Source organism: Falco punctatus, assembly GCF_963210335.1.
Source record: "Falco punctatus genome assembly, chromosome: 3".
NCBI lineage: Eukaryota > Metazoa > Chordata > Aves > Falconiformes > Falconidae > Falco > Falco punctatus.
The window spans coordinates 61,156,253-61,181,708 of record NC_137582.1 but is presented as its reverse complement, the minus strand read 5'-3'; the positions used below and the strand labels follow the sequence as shown (position 1 = coordinate 61,181,708).

The 25,456-nt window shown below is 38.3% G+C and overlaps 1 protein-coding gene across 11 annotated transcripts in view; it reads left to right on the top strand.

Annotated features, from left to right (window-relative positions):
• PPP4R1 (protein phosphatase 4 regulatory subunit 1) overlaps nucleotides 1–25,456 on the top strand; it is a 71,244-nt gene that overhangs the window by 17,249 nt on the left and 28,539 nt on the right. For 5 of the 11 annotated variants that reach the window (XM_080378978.1, XM_080378977.1, XM_080378976.1 and 2 more), the window contains 6 exons: nucleotides 3,364–3,499; nucleotides 11,174–11,280; nucleotides 20,263–20,405; nucleotides 21,781–21,927; nucleotides 23,528–23,635; nucleotides 24,368–24,433. In XM_080378978.1, the coding sequence (XP_080235104.1) occupies nucleotides 3,364–3,499; nucleotides 11,174–11,280; nucleotides 20,263–20,405; nucleotides 21,781–21,927; nucleotides 23,528–23,635; nucleotides 24,368–24,433 (707 nt within the window). Of the gene's footprint in view, nucleotides 1–3,363; nucleotides 3,500–9,589; nucleotides 9,633–11,173; nucleotides 11,281–20,262; nucleotides 20,406–21,780; nucleotides 21,928–23,527; nucleotides 23,636–24,367; nucleotides 24,434–25,456 lie in introns of those variants that run through there. The other 6 variants (XM_080378980.1, XM_080378979.1, XM_080378983.1 and 3 more) reach the window with 5 other exon arrangements.

Below are 25,456 nucleotides of genomic sequence, written 5' to 3'. Positions count from 1 at the left end.
GTAACAGTACTGGAATAGAACTTTAAACCGTTCATGTACAGTTTGTTTATTCACGTACATGTTCATTTATTTTTATCACCCCTCTTCCATGTTGGTATTAATGCTACGATTATCCAGATGTTGCTGTTTGAATGATCTCTTTTGTGACTATAAGCTGAGATGCTGGAATTTATTTAGATAATAAATGTTGCTTGGCATCAATAGCAGAGGCACATCAAGCCCAGTGTAGTGGTAAACTTAATTTTACAAAGCACAAATGCAGCACAAATCTACACACCTCACTTTCTGTTTGAACTAGTAGGAGACATCAATCAGATAAATTGTAAGCAGCTGCTCGTATTTTTATCATTGATATTTAGATGTGATATAGAGTGGATTTAGAGTTTGTTTGACTTAACTGGTTTCACAAGGCAAAAATTATCAGAACATTCCGTTTGCTAAATCAAAGGCATCAGAAATATAGTCACCTTCGGTTCATGTTTATGCATCGAGACATACAAAGTGAGCAGTTGCCGTGTTTTACACCATCTGAGGTGGCACCTACATTGAACCACTCACTGTAGAAGTGTTAGGGGAGAGTAAATGTAGAGGGAAGAGAGGAGCATGGAATATGAAGTTGAGGTTGAGAGGAGAGAAATGGAGGGAGTAAAACTAGTGCTGGTTGATATAATGTCAGCTTTTTTTATTATTCCTGCATTTGATAGCTAAATAAAAATAATCATATTGGTGACAATAATTATGTTGATATTTTTGACATGTTTCTTCAAGTTATGCTTTTAAATTTGTAGTATGATCAACAGACTTCAAAATAGGAAAATAGGACCCTGCCGTGGAATTAATGTCACTGAATATTAGTGATGGGTTTTTTCTCCCCAGTTGGTTATGTCATAACTTAACTGTATTAATTTAAGTTCTATAGTTTAGAAATTGATCTGAGTGCAGTGATTTAGTTCCCTAGTGAAGGACTCAATTGTAATGATAGAAAAAAGTTTTAATGCAATTAATTTCCTGGAATGAGGAGTACCTGTGTAACTTAATTAATATGTGGATGCTGCAGAATGTGTTTGTTGCTTCAAAGTATGTCTTGAGTCAGCACTCCAACAGTAGGAGCTTGTAAACAACAAAATGTTCCTATGAGGAATGGCGAAGGACTTTGGCCTTGTCTAGTTTGGAGAAAAGGAGGTTGCGGGGCGACCTCACGGCTCTCTACAGCTTCCTGAGGAGGGCACGTGGAGAAGGAGGTGCTGAGCTCTTCTCCTTGGGATCTGGTGACAGGATGCGTGGGAATGATTCAAAGCTGTGTCTGTCAGGGGAGGTTTAGACTGGACATTAGGAAGCATTTATTCACCAAGAGGGTGATGAAACACTGGAATGGGCTTCCTGGAGAAGCGGTCGATGCCCCAAGCCTGTCAGTGTTTAAGAGGCATCCGGACAGTGCCCTTAACAGCGTGCTTTAACTTGTGGTCAGCCCTGAAGTGGTCAGGTGGTCAGAGTAGATGATCATTGTAGACCCCTTCCAACTGAAATATTCTATTCTAAAAAGACTAGTTTGTGTGAAAAAGGATCATGGCATAACTATAAACCCATGAAAACCTGTGGTTTCAGTTGGATTGATGGGTTGAATTAAAGGCCTATGAACCTGTGAAAGGATGTAGCCTGGTCCTTGTTAACTTGACCTGCCATAAAACCCTAACTTGCATTATGAGTATATTTTTACCTTCCCTCCACCTTTCCTGTGAAAATAAAATTGCTTCTTGCAAAAAAACCACAACCAAACCACAAACCCAAACTAAAAACAGGTTCAAAGTTGTGTAAACCTGGGGTTGCTAAGTGCTTTCTTTCCCTTTGTGCTGCAGTAGCTTTCTGCATCTGACCTTTCTTTTGAGTCTTCCCTTCCTCCCCCTGCAGTTTGTTATCCTCTGCCTTAGGTGTATCCAAGAGCACTAGTTCCTCTCCCCAGATTGCTCTTTCATCTACTTTGTCTCACAGCTCCTAGCACACTTTCTTCCTTGCCCCTGTCTCCCAGATTCTTCTTACACATTTGCTCTTCTCCCATCACTTCTTCATTTTATTTCTGGCAAGGATTTCATGTCCTATCAGCAACTGCAGAATTTGGGCTCTCTTCCAGGCGTAGGATTTATTTATGACCAATTAAACAATGTCCATTGATTCTCTACCTAGAAAATGGGAGAATTAGTTTATTGGTAAAGGGATGCTGTTTGACTCAGTTTAGGTCTAAAAATACTACTCTTCTAGAGAAATTTGGTGTTAAACCTTTTGACATTTGAAATACATTAAGGAAGACTTCAGAAAATGGTAGCTACTTGTGTATTCTGAATGTTGAAGATGGTACAATGTTTGATAACCAATTTATGTAACATAGCATAATTGTACGGAAAGTAGGAGAATATTTTTTTCTTTCCTCTATAGCTTTCACTTTTTTTAAAAAAAATCATTGTTAGACTTCTAGATCTATCTGTATTTCTCTTCATCTCTGCTAGTTTTCAAAAGGCTTTTCAGACAAACTTGGCTAGACTGAAGCATAGCTGTAGTGTTATATTTTCAGGAGTAAAGCAGGTGGTCTGGGATAGTTCTTGCAGATAAGTAATTGCATTTGCAGGCTAAGGTGTGTGTGTTATGGGTCTGAGTTTTTGAGCAGTTTAGGGGGCATATGGAAGCTAAAAAAGGTGGTAGTTCAAATCTGAATTCTTCAAGCAGTTCTGCAGAGCAGGGATGGACCCCTTTTCCACACTATTGTGGTTCCATGTTGATAAAGGTGTCTGTTCATATGAAGTTCCCTATTGATGCCCTGGTTAATAATAATGCAGTAGGTGAATTGTGCCTATTTTATGTGGTGGTCGGATATAGCAACACACATCTGAACATTTTAACATGCTTAATTTAGATTTTTCTTTTTTTGAAAAGGTTTTTTGGTCTGTTAGATGATGTATTAACTCTTTACTGTTGGGCTAATTGCAGCTATGATTTTAGTCTTTTGTGTCTTCAAAAAGCTGACTTTGGAATTAGCTACAAGTCATTTCCTTATATAAAGATACAAGGTATAAAAATACTGTTTGTCAGCTAAAAAAATCATGAACCTTTTATGTTTAGTGAAACATTATATTTGGGAATCTAGAGAAATTTACTCAAAATCCATTTAGTCCAATTGGTATGTCATCAATCACTCTTGTGTAGAAAAGGCTTTCTGGGGTTGAAGAAAGCTGGGGGAATGATGTAGCACAGTTAGTAAATACGTTGTCAATGAGACCTTGCCTAGACTTCTGTATTTCAAACCCAACAACAGACATCATTTTAGTGTTAAACTACTGTGATTATAAGGAATATTTCTGATGTCTCTGATAGTTGGTGTGGATGACTACAGCTCAGAGTCTGATGTGATTATTATACCTTCAGCCCTGGACTTTGTCTCACAAGATGAAATGTTGACGCCTTTGGGAAGACTGGACAAGTACGCTGCAAGTGAGAACATATTTAACAGGTATGCTTTTTGAATGTCCTGTCTGGCTAATGGTGTGCAAGCTATTTATCTGATTCAAATCTACTGAAGTTAATTTGCATGAAATACAAATAATTTAAAAAACCCAACAACTTTACAAAATTCTTCTGTTTCTGTTCCTCCTTGTGTTTGCTGATGCTCCTCCTTCTTACTGAGAGCGAATTATTAATGATAACAGAAAAACATTTGCTTACCTTTGAAGCAACTGTAGTTCAGGACTTCTGGAACTTTTTCATTAATTGAATGTTGTGGTTTAGCTCCAGCTGGCAACTAAGAACCACACAGCCGCTTGCTCACTTCCCTCTTTCTGTGGTGGGGTGGGGAGAAGAATTGGGAAAAAGGTAAAACTCATGGGAGGAGTTCAGAACAATTTAATAATTGAAATAAAATGAAATTTAATAATAATACAATGAAAAGGGAAGAGAGGAATAAAATCTAAAAGGAAGAAAAAAGCCAACCAAGCGAGCGATGCACAGTATAGTTGCTCGCCACTCATTGACCAATACAATACCCAGCCAGTCCCCGAGCAGCGGTGTGCAGGCCATGGTCAACTTCCCCCAGTTTATATACTGAGCATAATGTTCTATGGTATAGAGTATCCTGTTGGCTAGTTTGGGGCAGCTGTCCTGGCAGTGTCCCCCCTGCCCCCAATTTTTTCTGCTTCTCCAGCCTTTTTGCTGGCAGGACCTAAGAAACTGAAGAGTCCTTGACTTATTTTTAGTTGTTGCTAAGTAATGTTTATATTGACAGTTGTGTTACCAACATTATTCTCATACTAAATCCAAAACCACAGCATTGTACCAGCTACTGGAAAGAAGATTGACTCTATCCCAGCTGAAACCAGGACATTGGACCACATCCTTTTAGTTTTTTTTGTGGGTGCTAACATTCCTGTTAACACAGGACTAGAAGATAATAGTCAACTGTATCCATAGCTCTGTGGAAATTGTCTTCAAGAAAATACTTCATGAAAGGTCAGGAGAGGATAATGAACAGTATTGTAGGTTGCCAGGGGAACCCAGTAAGTTTTTCAGGATCATCCTCATCCATAGTTTACAGGTTGGGCGTTTCTGGTTATTGAAAATGGACTTGTCCAGGTAATACTGTGATCTGCATTTTCCTCTTTGTATTTAATGCCACTGAACTAGCTGCTCCATTTAAAAGCGCAGGTACCGTAGCATACTTCAGCCACATCCCTCACTCCCTGCCCCATCCCCTGCACAGAGACTCTGCATTGGAATAGAGCAATTCAAAACCAGCATTTATTTTAATTGTATCTGTAAACAGTTACAAGATCACAGAAATGTATGAAATATGTTAAGGTTGAGGTTTTCTGGTGTTTTAATATAGTTTAGTTTGGGCTCCAAATAAATCTTGAATAAAGTATGCTTGCTTTTATGTTGAGTTCTTGATTTAGTAGTATGCAGAAGATAAGCCTGTGATCAACCACCCTGTAGACTAGCCTCTATTTTGTTGTTCATGGCCAGAATTCTGTAAGGATTTAGTCTTTTGCTTAACTTTAGTCATGAGAAGTATACTTAAAATTCTATACTATATATATGAACATACCCGTGTTTGGAAGGTTTCATTCTGATTGAAACAAACCTAACAATTATAGAATGTTTTCTTTTCTTATAACTTACATAAATCTGTATGCATAAATTAGTTCTGAAATGCCTGATTTTAAAGTTTTCTGTTTTCCTGAAATCCGGACTTTGTTGTATTTTACAATTTGAGATGAAATCAGCAGTTGCCAACCAGGAGAAAGTTTTTGTGTGTGACTTCTCATGGGGAGGGAGGGAAGAGGAACCTTTAGGGCTATAGGTGACAACTATGTAATGAAAGATAGGAGGGAGGAGAACAAACTCAGAAACACCAGTTGTGTGGCTTGAATTTTAAACAAGAATAGTAGTCCTCATATTTTACTTGCTCATTTAAGAAAAAACTGACTGAGTCTCTCAGTATGGTTTGTGTGGGGTGTGGGGCATGCATTAGCTTGAAATCTTTTTGATAATGCTGTCCAGCTTTATGCATCCTGTGCTTTTCTGCAGGGGAGGATGGGTGGAGTAACAACAAGTTTTCCCTGGTTTTTTTTTTTTTTGTGTTTGCTTGTTTGTGTTATTTTTGCTGGTATAAACATGCTGTTTAATCCTCGTTCTCTTTGTAGGCCTACTGAGTTATGTAGCATAAGAAAATAAAGGAAATAGCATATGATAGCCATTAGTGATGTAACTGTGAATAGCAGTGATAACACTGTAAGTGATAGTGAGTAACTATTGCAGGCAGTTTATGATGATTCGGCATTAGCCAATCTCAGGGATAATTGTTGAAATTTTTGCTAAACAGATGAACTGGGGCATTTCATAGGGAAAAGATAAGAATAAACAAATGTAGTTTAATTTATGTCTCAGTATGGTATAGTCACATACAATTACTTATGTGTAGTTTAACATATTTAATATTATGATTGAATTAACAATGTTTCAGTTGTTTCTGTGATCTTGAACCTACATTTGTATGGAAGCTTCAAATTATAGATGCCCAAACCCTTGAAACATAATTATTGAGACTGGGTAAATTAGGCTAAGAATTTTTTTGTTCTTTAAATGGATGAATTTGCTGTTAGTATGGTTTTTATGGAAAAAAAAATTTGATTTTTATTTGAAGTATTATTTCTTTTTGCATTTGTTTTAATTATCGTTTTCTGCCTGGTTAGCCATCTACATATGTATCATATTTGCAGCATGTGATTATGTTGAATGGTTCAGCTGGTGTCTTGAAGGCCAAAGCCAGTTGCTCTGAGATGGAAATGGATCTGTATCTGCATCCTAAGAAATTTTAGCAGGTCAGATTTGGAACATGCAAATAAGATTTTATTCTTCATTTATATGTGTATGATTTTTGATGGGATGAACAGAAAAAGAGAGTGTGAGGTAGGGAACAGGAAAAGAGAGTGTGAGGTAGGAAATCCTTTAACAGTTTCCCAAATGGTGGAAGGAGTTGCTGTGTGACAATTTTTGCGTGTTATGGTCTACATCCTCACTGTCTTTTAAGTGTTGATCAGACCACAGATGATGTCTTCGTCTATGAGAATGGAGAGGAACCTGACAAATACTACTATAAATGACCCTTCTTGTGTCTAAAAACCAAAGCAAGTGGGACTCTGATTATGATTTTATTAATGAAGAGGCAGCCTCCAGACCACACACTTATTTCTGGGGCTGCAAGCATGTTGCCGGGTCATGTTGAGCTTCTCATCAACCAACAACCCCAAGTCCATCTCCTGAGCCCTGTTCTCAATCCATTCTCCACCCAGCCTGTATTTGTGCTTGGGATTGTCCTGACCCAGGTGCAGGACCTTGCACTTGGCCTTGTTGAACTTCATGAGGTTTGCACAGGCCCACTCCTCAAGCCTTCCAGGGTCCCTCTGGATGGCATCCCTTCCCTCCAGCTGTCGACTGCACCACACAGCTTGGTGGTGTTGGCAAACTTGCTGTGGGTGCACTCAGTCTCACTGTCTGTGTTGCTGACAAAGATGTTAAACAGCACCGGTCCCATACTGACCCTTGAGGAACACCACTCGTCACTGGTCTCCACAGTCTTCTAATATTGGGGAAAACAGTGTTCCGCTAAGTTGCTACTACCAGTATTCACTTAAACATGAAATGAAATCTTGATTTAGAAGTTCTTCAAAAATGGGCAAGGAAAAAAATAATCTTCTTTCTTTGCCTTGCTCTTTTTTTTCTTTTAACATCTGCTTACTTGCTAAATGTACTCATTGTGCAGATGAACTCATTTATATTCTATACAAGAAATTTATTAAAGGGCTAATGATGGTGATTGGTACACAATAATTATACCACTTAGAACTCCCAGTATTGTTTCCAAGTAAGGTCAAAGGGGTGTATAAAAGGAGTTTGAATGAGCCAAGCAAAGATATTTATAGTTCTTCTGGACATATGTTGTCACAAATCCTAATTACATCCGTGTGTGGAGTCTTCAAAATATCCGTTCCCTGCATGTGGACATAAAGACAGGGTGTTTGTAATCTATCCCTGTTTTATCACGCTGCTGATTGCAGTGAAGTGTGCCTACAAGTTATCCTAACTTACCAGTTTTTCTATTATTGGGCAAGCTCTCCCCATGCATGCTCATGAAAACTTGAACTTTGCTAATTTTCCTCCACTTAAGCACACATAATAGCTGAAGCTCTTCTACTGCATGCTACGTTCCAGCCTTTGGCCTTTCTTTGTCCTGTAAGCTATTTAATGGATAAATAGATGCATTGCTGCTTAGGTGGCAGTCATATGCCAAAGACACATGTGGTGAATAAATAGTTCTCTTTGAGAGTTCACAGCTGTAGGTTATTGATTTGAAGCATCACTTGCCAGAGCAGCTAGCGAAAGTCTCTTTGGACCTGGAGGAATCGGGTACAAAATCTGACTGAACAGGCAGGAAGATGCAATTCTATTTGTTGCCGCAATGAAGACAATTCTGCTGGCGTGGAGAATGTGCAAAGGTAGAAGTTTGTAGTGAAGCTTAGTATCTCATCAGAGGCAAGCACTGCACAAGCCCAAGCCAGTGGCAGGAGGGAAATGGCAATAAACCATTAATCCTTGTCCCAGATTGTGCCCTGATAACCAGGAGTAATGTATAGTAACAGACTGTATGCCACTGAAATCACTTATATTGTCATCATTAATGTTGGTGGAGCTATTTCTGTCACATATGTACTTGAAGGAGTCTGATTCCCTGTTAGAATGCAGTTTATGAGCACGTTGTCATTATCCCTAGAGGCTCCTCCTCCTTTTCCCTGTCACAAGGGTATCTCCTTGACTCTTGTGCTTCATGGAGCATGTCTGCCTATTTTAATGTTGTTGTCTAGACCAGACAGGTCATTCTTCAGAGCTCTGTAAAATTTCACAAATGCTCACCTGGTACTCACCTGCCAAGTTGCTGGGCAAGCTACTGCTTGCTTTATGTTGTGCTACTATGCATTGATAGTTCATTGCAGTCTTATGCTTTAGGCTTTTTTGTAGCTCGACTGCCAATGCTTGCATGAGAAGGAAGATCAGGCTGCTAGACAGGGCACCAGGGACCCTTACTTACTCTCAGCTCCCCAGTAAGTGGATCATGTCAAAGTCTTGGCTTGCAGGGCACAAGTCATTCTGCATTAGTTGCCTACATGCTAGTGCTCAGCCTGTGGCAAATGTGAGGTAGGTTTAGCTCTGTGTTCTGGGTTCGTGCCTTGCAGGCACAAGAAGGATTTTGGCAGATTGCTGGGGATCATGGCAGAACTAGGTCAGAGCCCATAACGTTTGGAGGACATGAGTGTATATTGTCTCCCAGAACACTAGATGGATGGAGTTAAGAGAGTACCCTGTCATTACTGGCTTTCTACCCTGTTAGGTGTTTTTTTTTTTTTTTTAAAGTGAGCTTAGATTGGCCTGTTGCCTTTTGTTGTAATGCTTTGTACCAGAATGTGCTAAATGTAGAAGAAGTTCCATTGATTTTATTACAAGCCAAAGAGGGAGATACTGCCTGGGTGCAGGTAGGGGCTATCTTCTACGTTTAGTCCAGGGGAAAAGTTGAATGCCCCTTCTTAGCTTTGAGTGAATTTAATGAATAAGTCCATGTCTGCTTCAGGTTAGGATTTGTGTTTTCATCTCCTCCTCTTGAGCAGAAGGTTTGTGGCCTTCAGTTTACAGGATGGCTTCTTCTGCGTAACCATCTGCCCAACTCACAGGAACTAGCAAAGACTTCCTTTGGGATCCAGCCACCACAGTTCAGGATACAGCTAACAAAGCTCTTGAGGAGATGAGAGTCTTCTCAAAACTCCCAGCATTGTAGGGGGGCTATTCCGTAGTCTCCAGGAGCCAGATGGGATGTAGTACTGTTTGTTAGATGGGTGTTGTAGTGCTGTTTAGTGTGGATCCTTACTTGCTGAGACCAACTCCATGGGTCAGTTGACGTGTCTCTCCCTTTCCAATATTACATTTTATATATAGCAGACATGTATCCAGGCAGGCTGGTTTATGAAATATGCTTCATCTGTTCCTCTTCTCTTTTCAGAGGTGTCCAGCCCTTTAAAAGACCAAGTCAACTCTGCTTCTAGGTTAGTGTGTCATGTAGTCTTGTTTCCCTCCATTAGGATTTTGATAGCTGAACTTCCAACTGCATATCAAGATCTTTGCTGAGAGATGTTGCACTTTTTACCAAGTCGAAAAGAGTGAGGGAGAGGAAATTTATTAAAGGCTAACAGTTTTCTGCAGGTTTTTTTTAAGAGAGTTTTGTTCATCTCTATGTCAAAACAGTTGAGTTTAATAGTTTTGCGAGTGGACAATGTGAAACATGTAAATTACTGATTTTCAGTTTGAGAAAATGGAAATGTCTGCTTAGCTTTGGGAATTCATGAAAACCTACTGCATTTCTCCGGTTACATGGAATTGTGAAGTTCTCAAGCTTCCCCTATACAATGGGAATGTAACCATCAGTTTCTTACCAGTTTGTGAGCATCACTCACGTTTACCATTTGTAGTGATGATCAGGATTAGCTATGCTTCTGTTCATGCCTACAGCCGTGCTGTTTGTCAATAGTTTTTATAGGCTACGTCCTAACAGTGTTTCTCTGTCAGGCAGAAATACCTGGTGCTTGACCCTTGCTGCTTCAGCATTTTGATGAATTGCTCTGGGGTAGTACAAGGGCTAGCAGCTTGTTGGACACTGTTCCTTGGCCCATTTCACTGTTGGGATAATCCTGCTAGCTCTCTGAACTGATGTTCAACCTATGTGGTCCAAAAGTGTGAGGAAAAACAAGTGTTATACCATTACAGGCTGTTGTTGAGGAGAAAGGTTGATTGCCACACATTGTCAGCTGCATTGTTTAAAAACTTAGTGTTAGGGCTCTTAAGGGAACTGTGTATGGCTTTGTAACATAGACTGCAACAGAACCTTAGAGGACAAACCCCCACATTTGTTACCTTGTCACGGACCAGTTAATCCTTAGAAAAATTTCTCATGCATTGGAAGTAGTAACTGAGTTTATTCTGACTTGTTTCATATTTTCTTGATGTTTCATTTTCTATGCTTAATGGAGACATTAATGGGCTAGTACATTTTATTTTCACAGTGTATACCCATTGCGCTATATAGCATTTGAATGAAGTTTAGCTTCTAAACATCACCATCGGTATGGAAATCTTCAGCTTGAGTGTTCATGATTCTGTGAAATAAGTTCATAATTCTGTTTAAAACTGTTCTGACAATAGCGGTGTTGTCTTGCTTTCTATGGAACAAGTTAGGGAATTCAGAGGTGAGGATGGAAGGCTGACACTGACTTCCTAACATTCAGCTCCTGTTTGCCCACTTGGCAGATGGTTACTGGTTTTTATCTTTGTGGCTGGTTTATGTTATCCTTGTAAACCAAAGGGATACTTTTAATGTTAATTTTAAAGTTAACTGTTCTTTAGGATTGCGGCAGGTATCGGAATTAAGAATTCCCAAAGCAGGACTAACTAAAATTTACTGAGTTAAAAGTGAATCGATGTAAAAATCTTACTGTTTGGTTTAAGAAACTTGTATGATTGCACAACTTTTTGCTTTGGCTTTATTTCTGGACACAAATAATGCTAATTTTTAATCTTTCTTGTAAACTAGGCAAATGGTGGCTCGAAGTTTGCTGGACACTTTGAAGGAAGTCAGTGATGATGAGAGAGATTGTATTGCTGTGTTGGAGAGAATCAGCAGATTAGCTGATGATTCAGGTAGGTAGCATTAAACATTTTACTGGGCTAATGAGGGAAAGTCAGAATTACTGAACCTGTGTTTAGCACAGGACCAGTACGTTCTTTTTCATCTTCAGTATTAAAACTAGGCTTCTGCAAATGCAATAAAACATTGTAAAATTGCCTTTCACTCAATCATTGCCCCAAGGATGATTTTTTTTCCTTATTATTTTCCTCAACAGAATTAAGCCCCCTCAGAATGTAGGATTACCACTTCCCATCAGTATGTTTTTGAGTAACTTTTATTATGTGCTTTGTCTGTTCAGCAGATTTACATGATTATTTTAGATTTGTAGATAAAGATTAATGTCTTGCCTTGAAAAAATCTTGCAAAACATCTGTGCAAAATGCTTTTAGTTTTGGTAGACTTGAAATGCTGAAGTTGTTCCCTTTGTCCCTTTTGGGCAACCAGTTTCGAAGATGAGGCAGCAGGAATTTAAGCAAGATGGGGGTGTAAGTAAAGAGTAGGAGGGCTCTGTGAATATAGAAGGGCTTTTGCTCGCAAAACCAGGAGGATAATGGAAAAAAAAAGAAGTGAAATAAAAGGAGTGCTTAAAAAGCAGTGGGGGAGTGGAGGAAGGGAAAAATGGTGTGGACAGAGCTGCAACAAGATTCCAGACTGAAGATGCTCTTAGAAAGAATGAAAGGCTTGATTTCAATGTAGCTGGTACAGATGAAGCACCAGAAGGAAGGCTTTAGCAGCAAAACATTAGTGAAGATCTGAATTTCATTCTTTTGTCATTGTAGGAGTGCTGTGGAGAGAAACTCTTATTAAATCTTGTACAAGAAGAAAATGTTTCTTTTGTTTAATGTCTGTTAGTTTTTCTCCCTTCTTCTGGAATTGCAGAACATAATGCTTTCCAACAGTAAAATGGTGTTCTACTAATTTCTATTATCCTGTTGTTACTATCTTCATTTAAAATGCATGTGTTTATTTTTCTGAGGGAATGTCCTTGTTTGGCCAGGGAGAATGGTTTGTTGTGAGCATTACATAAGTTGCTATTCATTTAAGATTAAATGTGTTTTTAATTCAGAACAGTGGCGTGCTACTGTTTCTAGGTGCTTTCCTAGCAAAGCTCTGCTTCTGGGATCTCTATATACAGTGCTTGTTTGTGTGATCATGTTAACAGTTTTGAGTATCAGAAACTTTCTGAAGCTTCATTTCAAGTTTGGAAAATGGGACCTGTCCAGGGGGAAATGGCCTTGTGCAGGAACTTTGTAGCCTTATGTTTTTCATTGGTGACCACCAGTGTGTCAAATTGTTTGTTTAGGTAGAAATGTAATGGCAGCCAGAGTTGAGCTAAAATCAATTTGTTTCCTTTAACGAGGGTGGAGTACATTTTTTAGTCAGGGTTGGTATTTTCTCAGTGTCAGTAAAAGCAGCATTTCAGGCTTTTCCTGTGTTAGGGAAGTTGCCTCAGATCTGCCAAACTAGTAGCACTGGATTCTGCAGCTGCCTCACAAATTAAATTTTCCAAACTTAACTGCGAGTTTTGTGCCTCAAGCAGTTGCAGTACTGGACTTAGCCTGTTTCTGTAAGATAGGTTATTAGAATATTCTTGTGTCTTAAACCATGTGAAAATTTATTACAGAACTAGATCTGCTTTGTGTCTTAATATATATGCTTGGCTATTACTAAAACTGCAACACAGGGTTTTTTGTTTGCTTTTTGTTTTGTTTTGTTGGGGGTTTGTTTTGGGGTTTTTTTGTCAAGGTTGCTATTACTGGAAGTGTTTTTCATTTTTCTCTTACCTGATGCTTTTTTCCATTTATGATACTTTTTTCAACTTGTTCTGTAAAGCAAAACCCCACACAATTTATAATAAGGAAACATTATAAAAGTATCTGTATTTTGACTTGCTTGGTTAGAGCCAGATACTTGTATGGTTAGAGCTATCCTGGAGTTAAGCCTTCATGTTTAATGTATAAATAAATAAAAATAAAAGCACACTGTTGGGAAGTCAAACTAAACTATGTACAGGTCTTCTCATTTATAATAGGTGATAGTCATATGCCTATTTTAAAACATTGGAGATATTTGTCTTCTCTGGTCAAATCAGGTCTCGGAAAGTGAAGTACTTTTTTTGGCAGTGTTGGTATAATGAGGTTTGAATTGAAGAATGTACCCAGGGTACACAATAGTTGTTCTCTCATTGTGCCACTGCTGCTGTTATCTAAAATATAGATACAGCAGTGACCTAGAAATACCAACTGTCCTGAAGTTGCCTAAGCAGTCCTCTGTACTGTTAATACCTTGCGACTTCAGAAGTCCTGTAGTTGGACTGCTGTTTTTCAGACATGATCTTTGCTTGAAAAAGAAACATTTTTAGGTATTTTGTTGTTTGATTTATTTTTAAGTTTTTGGGGTTGGTTTTGGGTTTTATTTTGTGGGGCTTTTTTAGCTTTTTTTTAATCTGTTTTGGTTTTGTGTAGGTGTTTGGGTTTTTTTATTTAACATGCTGGGGCTACAATAAGACAGTCATTTCTGTGTTTGAGAGCAAGAGAATTTCAAAACAGTTACTGTTTTTATTCTTCATGTACTGTGATAATATTTAAAGAAGCTAAATGTTATATCCATTGTGCTAAACACTGCATTAATGTGAAATAAAAATTAATCTTTACTACAAAAGGATCTAGGTCCACATATATGGTTGTGGGATGGAAGGCACAAAAAGTCATGAGGCTGTGGTTTGGTATGATTGACACGGATCTTGACATACCAACTGGCTAGCCAAGATGTAAATTTTTTGAGGCATCATGACGAAGGCAAATAGCAGCTCCCAAACTATTTTGAAAAAACTGTTGACAAAAAAATTCTCAAAGAAATAGCTTTAGATGGGAACTCCTTTGGACTCTTTGAGTAGTGCCTTATTAATATTACTAATTTATGAAAGTTTCTTTGAGGGGAAAGAATTAAATATTGTCTATACCTGAAGAATGCTCAGTGATGTTTTAACATCTGTCAACAGCCAGTGTGCAGGTTACGGGTGGATAGACAGCGAGCTGTAGTGAAATGTGTTTTGTGAAGGAGAATTCCGACTACTGTTGTGTAACTGCACGTACCAATGATACGCATTGGCTTTTCTCCTGACAGGGCAGTTTGTACTTCCTAATGAATTAGTTCCAGGTTGCATGTGGTTTTGCAGCCTTAAGTTCACTACTATGATTCTACTGGGAAAAAATATCCACTTCAGGTGATACTGGAAATTAACTGTTCCAGTGGAGGGTACCCGTCAGTGGCAGTTGGGGAATAATGTGCTGTCTCCAGCCTGCTTACTTGCTGAAGAAACTTTTTCTCCAAATTTCAGTTGTTTGGAAAACTTACTTTCTTCAGTGTTTATCTTCATTGCTGTAGTTGGGTGTTGCTACTAAGTCTGTGATTTTGCTGTGGGGTTTGGGTATTTTTCAGTCCTTCTGAACTCTGAATTTCCCTGCTGTCTTTGGTAGTGAGTTCCCCAGAATAGCTACAGCTGAGATATTTGGTATTGCTTTCAAATCTGCTGTTTAATTGCTTTGTAATTTCTCTGTTAACACTTTAGGGATGTTGGGTATGGCTTCCCACTTAGATGTTACATCTTTTATGATGTTTTTGAACCTATAGAAGCCAAGAAGCAGCTTGGCATAGAAGCCCAGTGCTTGGAAAATGTGAATTTATCCCCCATAAACCCTTGTTAGAGATAAAATGCTTATATTTGTGTTAAAACAGCTGAGCCTTCTTCATCTTCAAATGTAGACTAGCCATAGACTTATGTGAGCTTGGACAAGGGTCTTATGTCTGTCTGTTTCACTTGAGTAAATTAGTATCATTCAAACTTCTATTTTTTTGGTACCAGCTTGTGAATGGCTTGTAAGATACAAAGGCTTCATCATTGTGTGCACAAGTACAATTAACTGGCTTTGAAAGTTGGCCTCAGCTGGAATTACTGCATTGTTGGCATTTTGCTCAGTGTGGTTGCAAGGGGCACCAGAAGCTTTAAACTTCATTTTCTGAGGGAGAGTCTATATCTTCATTTCTAAAATAGATGTGGTATTTTAGTGTACTATGAAACAGATACATATAGGTATCATTCTAAAGAAATGATGGGGAAACAGAAAGGGACTACCTGGAAGACTGGTGCTTATTTGCTTGAATATAACCAACTAGAATTTTTTTCTCCAAAATGAAAAGTAATCTCTTTACTGCATAGAATCAATTGTGAATGCAGTTTGTGAAACAGACTGATTTTAAAAACAATTATTAGACTAATTGGTCATTAGGTTTTGAAGCTGTATAATCAGGCTTGATATGGATGGCCTGACAATCTTAAATTACTTAATAGAGTGCTTGACCTATGTTAGTAAGACCATTTCAATTACTGCTGTTGGTATAGTAAGAGAGGCCAACAATACCTGTCAGATAGCACATATTACAGCATTTCATTTCACAGTATCTTCGTATGTAAGCAGCATTAATGGGAATGCTAATATTTACCCTGCCCAGCTGTCAATAGCTTTGCCTGTGTTTTCTCCCCTTCTGCAAGTTAATGTTTCAGGATTTTCCATACTACTTCTCTTGCCTCCAGCTACACTTAGAATTTTTTCCTTTGCTTGATGTGATCCTCTTTTGTCTCTCCATGCATCAGATGGGTGACTAATGGTGACTTTACCCTCTTTAATTAGTTTGTATTTTACTCCTCACTCAGTCAGTAATAAAGTCCATTGCTGGGTAGTAAGAGAAAAGAACCTGGTTACTGAAGCAGCACACAAGTCAACCTGTCTTTCTGATGGACTCCTAAGCTCAAAGGGATGGGCCCTGGATACAGTGTATTTTACTTGTCCAGATTTTCTTTTGTCTTCAAAAAAGGTATGAAAGTTGGAGGGACAGATGAACTGGGAAATGAGTAATTGAATTAAAAACGTGGATGACCCTAGAAAGAAAAGAAGAGGGGAAGGGAAAGTTGTATTTGGGAAAGAAGGGTATAGCTAAAGTTTGAGTTGACAAACTAGAATTTATTTAAACTTTGTCTCTGATCGTGCAAATGACAGTCACTTTGAGAACAGGTGTGTATACAAATCCAGTACTATTGCTGTGCTGTTGGCAGTTTGGCAGGTTAGTATACTGTGGACCTTATATTCAGGCTGAATACAGAAGTAGGGATCTATATAGGGGAAAGGGAATGAAGGTGTTTTCTGTGCTGCTTGTTTCTCTCTAGCATTTCTCATTTGCCTTTCACCGATACATTTTTTTAAAGAATGTAAGTGTAAATGTGAAGCTATGCACTTACACCTTTACTTCTTACTCACAACCCTTAACAAGAACAAATGTTAATATTATTAATATTCCTGTGTACTTAAAAAAATAATGAAAAATGTCAGTTAAAGCAGCATTAACGTCACCAGTAATTGTTCTTCATATACAAGTATAACACAAAAACCTTACAGCCCCTCACAGATGCAGGGGAAATTGATTGCTGCTTGTATTCCAGAATCGTCTTTTTTGGATAATGAAAGCATTGCAGAATTTCTTTTAAATACTGTACGTTGTAGAATAAGCTATTGTGAAATAAATCTGGTTGTGAGCTGGCTCTGGAATCATTACTTCATTTGCAAATAACTGTTCTGGAGCAATTAGTTGGTATTGTACTGTGCAGCCCTGCAATAATCCCCTTTTAATTTCCAGTAGACAGGTAACCATGGTGCTTTACTTCCTCTCAGCTGAAGTGAAATACGAAGTGAACTGAAGCCTCAGCAGGGATGAAATAAACATTACAAATTTGTGTAGGAAAGCTAAGTGGCTGTGCCTAGGACTAGTTAGATGAATATATTGGCACTTGGCTTACATGAGAGATGGTGTCAATTTCTAAGGGACATTTAAATGTTTTTTCATGGGTGAGGAAGGAGCAGTTAATGACTTCTGTGATTTTGGAGTTAGTTTGGAATGTTGATTTAAATAGTGAATTGTGAAATAGCTAAATTGAAGGTTGGTGTGTGCAGATCAAAATCTGCTCAGGTTCTGGAGACGCTGGTTGGAATATATTGCTGGCTTCATGTGGCCTGGAAATTGAGAGGGGTAGAACTGTGTCATTCTGGCACCTTCTTTTCAAAGTTATTTCATAAACAGAAGAAAGGGAAGTCTATTTTCATTTTCTTCTGTCATTCTCTTAGTTTTGCTTGATTTCTCTAACTCAGTTCAGTGTAATTCTGTATCTAGAGAATGCACAAGACCTGATAGAATGAAATAAAGTGCTAATGAATAAGAAGAAAAATGAGTTTGCTTCTGAGATCAAATTTTTTATATTAATATTTGTTTTGAGATTTGATTTGACAAGTTCAGCTTTTTTTCCCCAGTAGCCTGCTACTTTAAGGCATAGACTTGTACCTTCAGGACATAGTTTGAAAAGAGTAGTATTTAAAGATACTTCCTCTGCTAAATGGAAAAATACTGTTCCAAGCAAGTGTTATGGAGAACCTAATTGTACACGGTGATTTTCCAGAGTGCCTAAAATAGAAACTTTTAAGTCTTGATGTGAAGCAAAATTCTCCACCCAGATGTTCTTTATACTGTATGAAAGTCTATTCCTGACTGTATTGTACAGTGTAAAAAAATATGTAATATAGATGTATTCCCCAGCTAGATGACCTTCTACTTTAAGAGGCTGTGTGTAGTAATTCTGAGTGATAATGCCTTGATCCATTCATTGTGGTGATGACCAAACCATAAATTTGGTTATAAAAAGAGAAAAGATTAAGCTGAAATGGTGGATACTGTCAGATATTGAAGCCTGCTGGAATCTGTATTTGGAGCTGCCACCTGTCTAAGCTAAAGACAAAGCTGAGGAATGGATGAAGGGAATGAGAAAGTGCCTTATCTTTAGTGGAGATTTTTGGCATTGTTGCTTAGGTCTTTAGAAAACATACTGCAAAAAAAGCTCTACTGTAACCTCATCAGACTGCAAGATTAGGCTCTATTCAGTACACACTGGAACATATGCTTCAGCATTTGGAAGAATTGAGCTCTTATCTGAATTGGTAAGCTTAAGGTTCAGGTTCTTGCATAGCAGCAGTAATTGCCGAGAACAGCACAAATGCCTTTTTGATAATGAATTATGGTGTTGTGTTACACAGCCAGTTACATACACAGTGCTCGTTTGTTGGTTGGTTTGAATTGACCTTGCTAAGATCGCAAAGCCATGTACTTAAAAGTTAGGGAATGTAAGAACTAGGGTGACTTTACAGTTCTAATTCATTCCTGGGCATTAATTTTTCAAATCTTTAATTGTACCATCTCATCTGTCTGTGTTCCTCACAAAGCCAGAGCTTGCTTAGTAGCTGTGGAAGAAGGGGGCTCACTTTACGTGAGCAGCTCTTCAGTACTGTCAGGTAGCGTGGCCATTCTCTTAAGTGCAGCATAATAGATGAACCCTGTTCTGAGGAAAAAAAGGATCTTATGGTTTTGATACACATTGCTTTCTTACTGGAGTGCTTCATAAAGAAATTTATGAATTCAATTTCCCAACAAATCTAGCCAATTTGGGGAAAGGAAGTGTTAGCATTACTTTACCAGTGAGTGGGCAAGCTGTAGAGGTATCACAGTCAAAACAGTGTGCCTGCTTTGAGTGCCTAGTGTCTAAAGCTTTATACGTAGCTTTTGATATGCTTAATACAGATCTCTTCTGTTTGCTTTGATTGCAGTGCTGGTATTTCTTCAGCAGTGAAGACGCAGAGTTCAGACTTGCAATCACATGAGCAGTGTGCAGTTACTCTGTGAAGAGTCTGGCTTGAGCATTTTGCACAGCTTTGTGCTAGACAAAGGAATGGCTTGGGTTTCTCTGCATTTTGCTTCTTTCATCCTGTTTTGATGGTAATGTCACAGTAAGCAGTCCCAGTGCCCTCTGTTACTATCACTTGCTTGATTCTGTCATCACATAGTTCTGCTACTTGAGGGAAATCTGTGACTGCAGAGGGAGAACAGTCTTAAGTGCCAGTTCTTGCTGTTTAATCATGCTGCTGTGGTGGGGCAAAAGTTGTGTCAGCCAGATGAGTTCTTTGATATGGTTTGTTGTCTGGCTGCAGGAACAGTTGCACTGGCATAATGGTGCTGCAGGTTTTGGCTTTGAGAGGGTGGGAACTGCCTGAAGGAAATTCAGAAACAATTTAAGAAGCACCGCTGCCAAACATACAGCTTCAGCCAAATTTATCTTCCTCATTCTCCCTCCTTCCTGCCCCCCGCCCCAAGTCATCATGTCTACTGCAAGAAGTAAGGCAGGAGTCCTAAGAAGAGAGAATGAGATCCTAGTGATAAGTGTTGTGACATGAGCCTCTCGTACCCTTAGATCATGTCCTGGGCATGTCTTGAAATAGTAGCCTTTTGGGAAAGGTGGGAGTAAGTCCCTCCAGTCCTGGCACTGGACCCTGGTTCCAGTTTCTTGTACGGCAAGTTCCAGTCTCCTTTCCTTTTAGTTGCTGGTCTTAACTCCTTGTCAGTTGCTTCTCAGCCCTCCATCCCTCTTTGCCCAGTCTGATGGTTCCTCATTCTGTTCTGTTTCCCATCTGCAGCCTTTGAAAAAGTGGGAGGGGCTGTGTACAGCCCCCTCAGTTCGTTTCTTCTCGTAGCAGTACCAATTTGGGTTGACTTTCTGCTCAGCAGGTTTCTTTGAAATAGGTGGCGTTCATAGGGAGTTCAGACAAATTCTGATACTTGTAATGTTTGGTAGCTTGCTTGCTTATACCTCCTCTTGGGTTTTTTTACTAAGAATATGGGACCCATCTTTTTAGTAGTTTAGCAATACAGAGTGTAGCTGTACCTGGTTTTGCAAAAAGATGGTGCTTGTCAGAATTAAGCTTGACATAAACTTACTGATGTGAACACTTGAGAACATACTTTGTGTGTACGGGACTGTAAGAAGTTTGTTCTGACAGTATCTGGCAGTATCCTCGTAAACATTTATTGTGCCTTTTTTGGTTATATCTTGACCCTGACAGAGCCAACAGTACGGGCAGAACTGATGGAACAGGTGCCTCATATTGCTATGTTCTGTCAAGAAAACAGACCTTCAATCCCATATGCTTTTTCCAAATACTTACTGCCTATTGTGGTACGATACCTCGCAGACCAAAATAACCAGGTAAGTGTCTCTTACAAACAGTTTATTAGCTAGTTGAATATACCTGGTGTGATGTTAAATTTAAATAATTTAGCATCACAGAAGTGTGTAATATTTTGGGGGTAAAAAGACTTTGAATTAACATGAAGTACATGGCACTCTGAACTTCTGGATTAAAGAAAATTTCCAACATCTTTACATCTAACATGATCTGTTCTGATTTAGGGCCTTTTATCTGGTATTGTATTCTTATGGACAAAATCAAACAGTCATTTAGAGATGCTTACATAATTTAAATTCTGTCAAAAAGGAAGAGTAGTCATGAAGAACTGACTCCTTGGTATAATTCAATTTTTTTAGCTCCTTTTTATGCCTTCGCGACCAGTTATTTGTATATTGATTCAATAAAGCTTTCAGATTGAACTTGCTCTGCAGGTATGAGTTGGCTTGCCTAAAGCTTTCTCTAGGTTTCTCCACATCATTTCAGAATAGACTAATCCTAGTTGATACGTTAGTTTAAGAATTTTAGGCCTCTGAGTTTGTCTCTCTTCCCCCCCTGCTGTCTTGCCCTTTCTAAATTTTCCGTGATTAAAAATAGGTATCCAAACCTATTGTTCTTAGTAGTTGTTTTGCTGATTCTTGTATAATACAACAGCCATCTGCTTGATATTGTCTTGCTTGCCGATTCAGTGGTTCTTTTTGTTGTCTTAACCTCTGTTGATACTCCGTAGTTCATTTGGCTGGGTTGCTCTGAAACAAAGATCTCAAAGATGTTTTCAAAATTGTTATGTTGCAGTATATAGCCCCTTGCTGTATGTGATGTTTTCTTTTCTAATGAATTTTTTTAAAGAGAGGCAGGGGTTAGCCATGTGTGAAGTCCATTATTAATGTATATCTTATTGTTGTACAGACTTTTTTTTAGGTGGGACTAAGCAAAATTGTGTCTCAGAACTTAAAATACAAAATAAACACAGTTACTCATTGGCAGCCAAACTTGTTAATCTCAGAAAAAGAGGATTTGTTTAATAAAAGTCACATTCCTCTGAACTTTGTTACTCCCAATTAGTTGTGCTGCTTTTCTTTATATATTGCATGAGCTTTGCCGTGACTGCTTTTTTTGACATCGCTGTCCTGTGTTTTGGGAAGTGTGTAGGTGGGCACTTCTGCAATAGCATTGCCTTAGTTTAAGATATGCAAGTGTTCTTGGGTTCAACCACAGTTTGTTTCAAACATGAAGTGTCTGCAAAACTGCTTTTGGATCACTCCTCCTCTCGACAAGTGCAATTAGTATAGGTGTGTGGCAGTGTATAGGTACAGCTTCCAGAATGAAGAACATACATTTAAACAAAAAACCTCTTTGAATTCCTTGGTTTGTTTTTTTGTCTTTTTATGATAGGTAAGAAAAACAAGCCAGGCAGCATTATTAGTTCTGTTGGAGCAAGAACTCATAGAGAGATATGATGTGGAGACGAAAGTATGCCCTGTTCTGATAGATCTGACAGCTCCAGACAGCAATGATGATGTGAAAACGGAAGCTGTGGCTGTAAGTAACAATACAAAATCACACAGTACAGTTTGCTTGAATGCTTGATACTGCAGTGATGGTAGTGTGTTTCCAAGTTGCACATCCATGTGGTATTAAAGCAAAAAAATTACACTAATATCCGTAAATAATCTGTAACTTTTTCCATGCTGTGTTACACTCAAGGTTATATTTAGATTCAGTAGCTTATGTATGCTGTAAAGAAAACCCCAGCTGGACAAGGGAGCACATGGGATTAATGTTAAATTAATTATTTAATTAATATTTCATAATTAAGTGAATAATTCAAAGCATCTGCTATTGTTCCTTTTTGTTTCTTTTTCAGGTTGGTTTGTTCTATGGAGGTTTAAATTGCATTTGTGGAAAATTTCAATCAGTGGGAAATCTAATGCTTGAGTTCTGTTGGACTTTGCTCTATGTCTATTCTCTTTATTGATTTTGTCCTGTTTTATTGGAAAAAATAATAAGCATCTGAGTTGAGTAATTCATTGTTGATTTGTGGATTTATTTTTTGCATTAGACACAACCGTAATAATTATAAAGTACTATGTGTGAAATTAAAACAGTAGGCAAATAATTTAATTTATAAAGGAGAAATGGCAAAATATGTGTGCCTTGATGATTCCCTTGAATTTTTGCAATTTATGTTGATGCTTTTTGCTGGACAATTATTTTTATTCTTTTGGTTTTGCTTGAGACCTCATTTAATATTTTACTTCCATAATGTGGCTGAACTTGTAAACAGTAAGCAGGCTGGGCATTATTGCATTTGGTACTGAATTTCTAGTACTTGCTTGAAGAAGCTTACAGATATGTAAGGAAATATAATGTAAATAAGAATATTTTTTAATGCAGTTTAATTGTTTTGAAGATATTGAAACCTGACAAAGGTTTCTGTACTCACCAACCCCCTAGAGGTTAGACAAATAATAATTTGCTATTACAGGAAAATTAATTTAAATAGTTCTACTGACGTGATTAGTAAAGTTAAAATTATTTCAGTTTACCTTCTTTTTTGGAAAGTTTTAATAAAAATCTGAAAGAGCAGTTAGAGGGAAGAGCTTTCACTTTCTTTAGTAGGATATGCTTTTCCAGTGATTTTATGTTAGGGGGGGCTCATCCTCATTATGGAATGTTGTAATTTTTACAACAGAAGTTGTAGAAGTTACTTCAGAATATTAATTGTCAATAATTTTCTGTTAATTGTAAATATATATTAATTAAGTATTCGAACAGTGAAAGAATCTTCTTGGGTATTTTTTTTATTTTTGTAGGTCTGGCAAGATATGAGAGTAATTTCTGAGTTCATTCACCTCCATTAGTTAGGAATTTGATTTAGTTTGGTGAAAAGCAATGTCTTCTGCAGCTATTTTACATCATGAGAGGGTGAGAATAAAAAGAAAAAAAACACCATAGGATTTTTTTAGAAGTGGCCCAACTTTTTCAATTAAAAATATGGGGTTTTTTCCCAATATTTTTCACAATTTTCAATAAAATTATGTGCATCAGAATGAAGAACAAATGAAAAAAGCCTCTGCTTAACTGGCATGAAGTTGTGTGTTGTGCAAGCATCCCTGATTAGTGTCTGTCTGTCCATCAGATAATGTGCAAAATGGCCTCCATGGTGGGAAAGGACATCACGGAAAGACTTGTTCTTCCTAGGTTTTGTGAGATGTGCTGTGACTGCAGAATGTTTCATGTTCGTAAGGTATGAATTATCAGCATCTGGTCTGGATTATCTGTGAATGTCATGAACTTGGGACTTTCATTTGACTAAATGACATTTTCCTGCTAAATCTTGTTTGTTACATGTATAAGTGAAAGCTATGGGGTTTCTTTGTAGTTTTTTTCCCCACAGATTTTATATTTGACAGTGATTTTTTTTCCCAGACTCCCTACCTTTATTATCAGAAATAAAGAAATATTCTGCTTGTCCTTATGATTGTGTAGGTAGCCACAAAAATGTGAACCAACAGTAACTGATACAGCGTATCAGCCACCTGAGCTCATATCTTTGTGTATAGATGGAATTAAAGATGCTCATTAAGATGAAATAAACCAGTACTCCAGCACGGTATTTGGGTGCTGAGGCTGTGTTTTGGTTTTACCCTGCCATTGCATAGCTTATTTTCCCTGATAACTGCTTGTATTCTTTAGTTTGACAGCACTGAGAACACGTTTTATCCCTCTTACCTTTCACTTTATTTCTGGGTGGTTATTTTGTAATTAAAAAAGACTGATTAAGCTTGAATTGAAGAAAACCAGTCTGAATTTATTTATTTATTTTTTTGAACCATGGGATCTGATGGAATGGGGAAGTAACTGATACTGAGTTTGCACTAAAACCTATTTTATGGTTTTAAAAGCTGTTTATTTTTTCCTTTGATTTTGTGTGCTGTATGAAAACTATAGTGATTATCTTTTGCGTTTTGTCTGCAAGGTATGTGCAGCCAATTTTGGAGATATCTGCAGCGTGGTTGGGCAGCAAGCCACTGAAGAAATGCTGGTAAGCCATTTCTGAAAGGATGTTTCTTTTTAATACAAGTTAGTAGTACAGCTGGACAAGGTACAGAAGAAGGGCACCTGAATGTAGTAGTTGTCTGATCGTTTCCCTTACGAGGGACTAAAAGAAGCATGACTCATCAGTTTTGCTGACATGAGGTTATGATTGATATTTACAAAATCTTGAAGACAGTTATGAATACAGAACTCTTATTTGCCAAGTCACGCGATCTAGAGTTAAGGCCCACTCTATTCTAGAGCTGGGAGAAGGGTTTAAACCAGGCTGAAAAAAATATGTCGGGCTGTGAAGGCAGGGTATTTGCAAGTTCAAAAATACATTAAGCAAGAAGTAGGCAGGAATGTGCCTTCTAATGTCCATCTAATGCCCAATAAGAGATGACAGATACAGGAGGAGCATGGGAGGGTATAGACGGCTAGAAGTGGCTTATGTGGCCTCTTTAAACATCACTTAATGCTGCTGTTCATTGATTTAATCTTTTAGAGTCCATTTTCGTGGCTCTAACAAAGCCTCACAGCCTTCCTGTGAGGGAGGGAAAGAGAAGGAAAGGCAGAGAAAATGAATCTGGGCAATAACAAATGAAGTGAAGGGAAGAGGTATAAATTCAAAATGGAAAAGCAGGGAACTGGGTGGAGCAGTGAGCAGAGGATCCTTAGCAGCGCTCCCGTTCTCCTGGCAGGTCCAAGGGGCTGGTGGATTTTGCTAGGCTTGGAGACATGATGGGGCTAGGGAGCAGAAATCAACCTGACAGTTGCAGGGATCCTTCTTCAAGTTTTCTCCTCTTGAGGATGTGGACAGTGGGTTGATGAGTCAGTGTCATGAATTAGTGAGGGACTGACTTGGAGAGAGCGTAAATGCAGGGGTGACTTCAGCAAGAGGCTCTGCAGCTTTTTGCAGATGTGGTACTGAGACAGGTAAGGCTAGTGTAACCCTCAAGGCATTTTTTACATTCTTACAGCATTTGCTGCATTTTTCCCTAGGTACTGTGTGATTCAAGCCATTTGATAA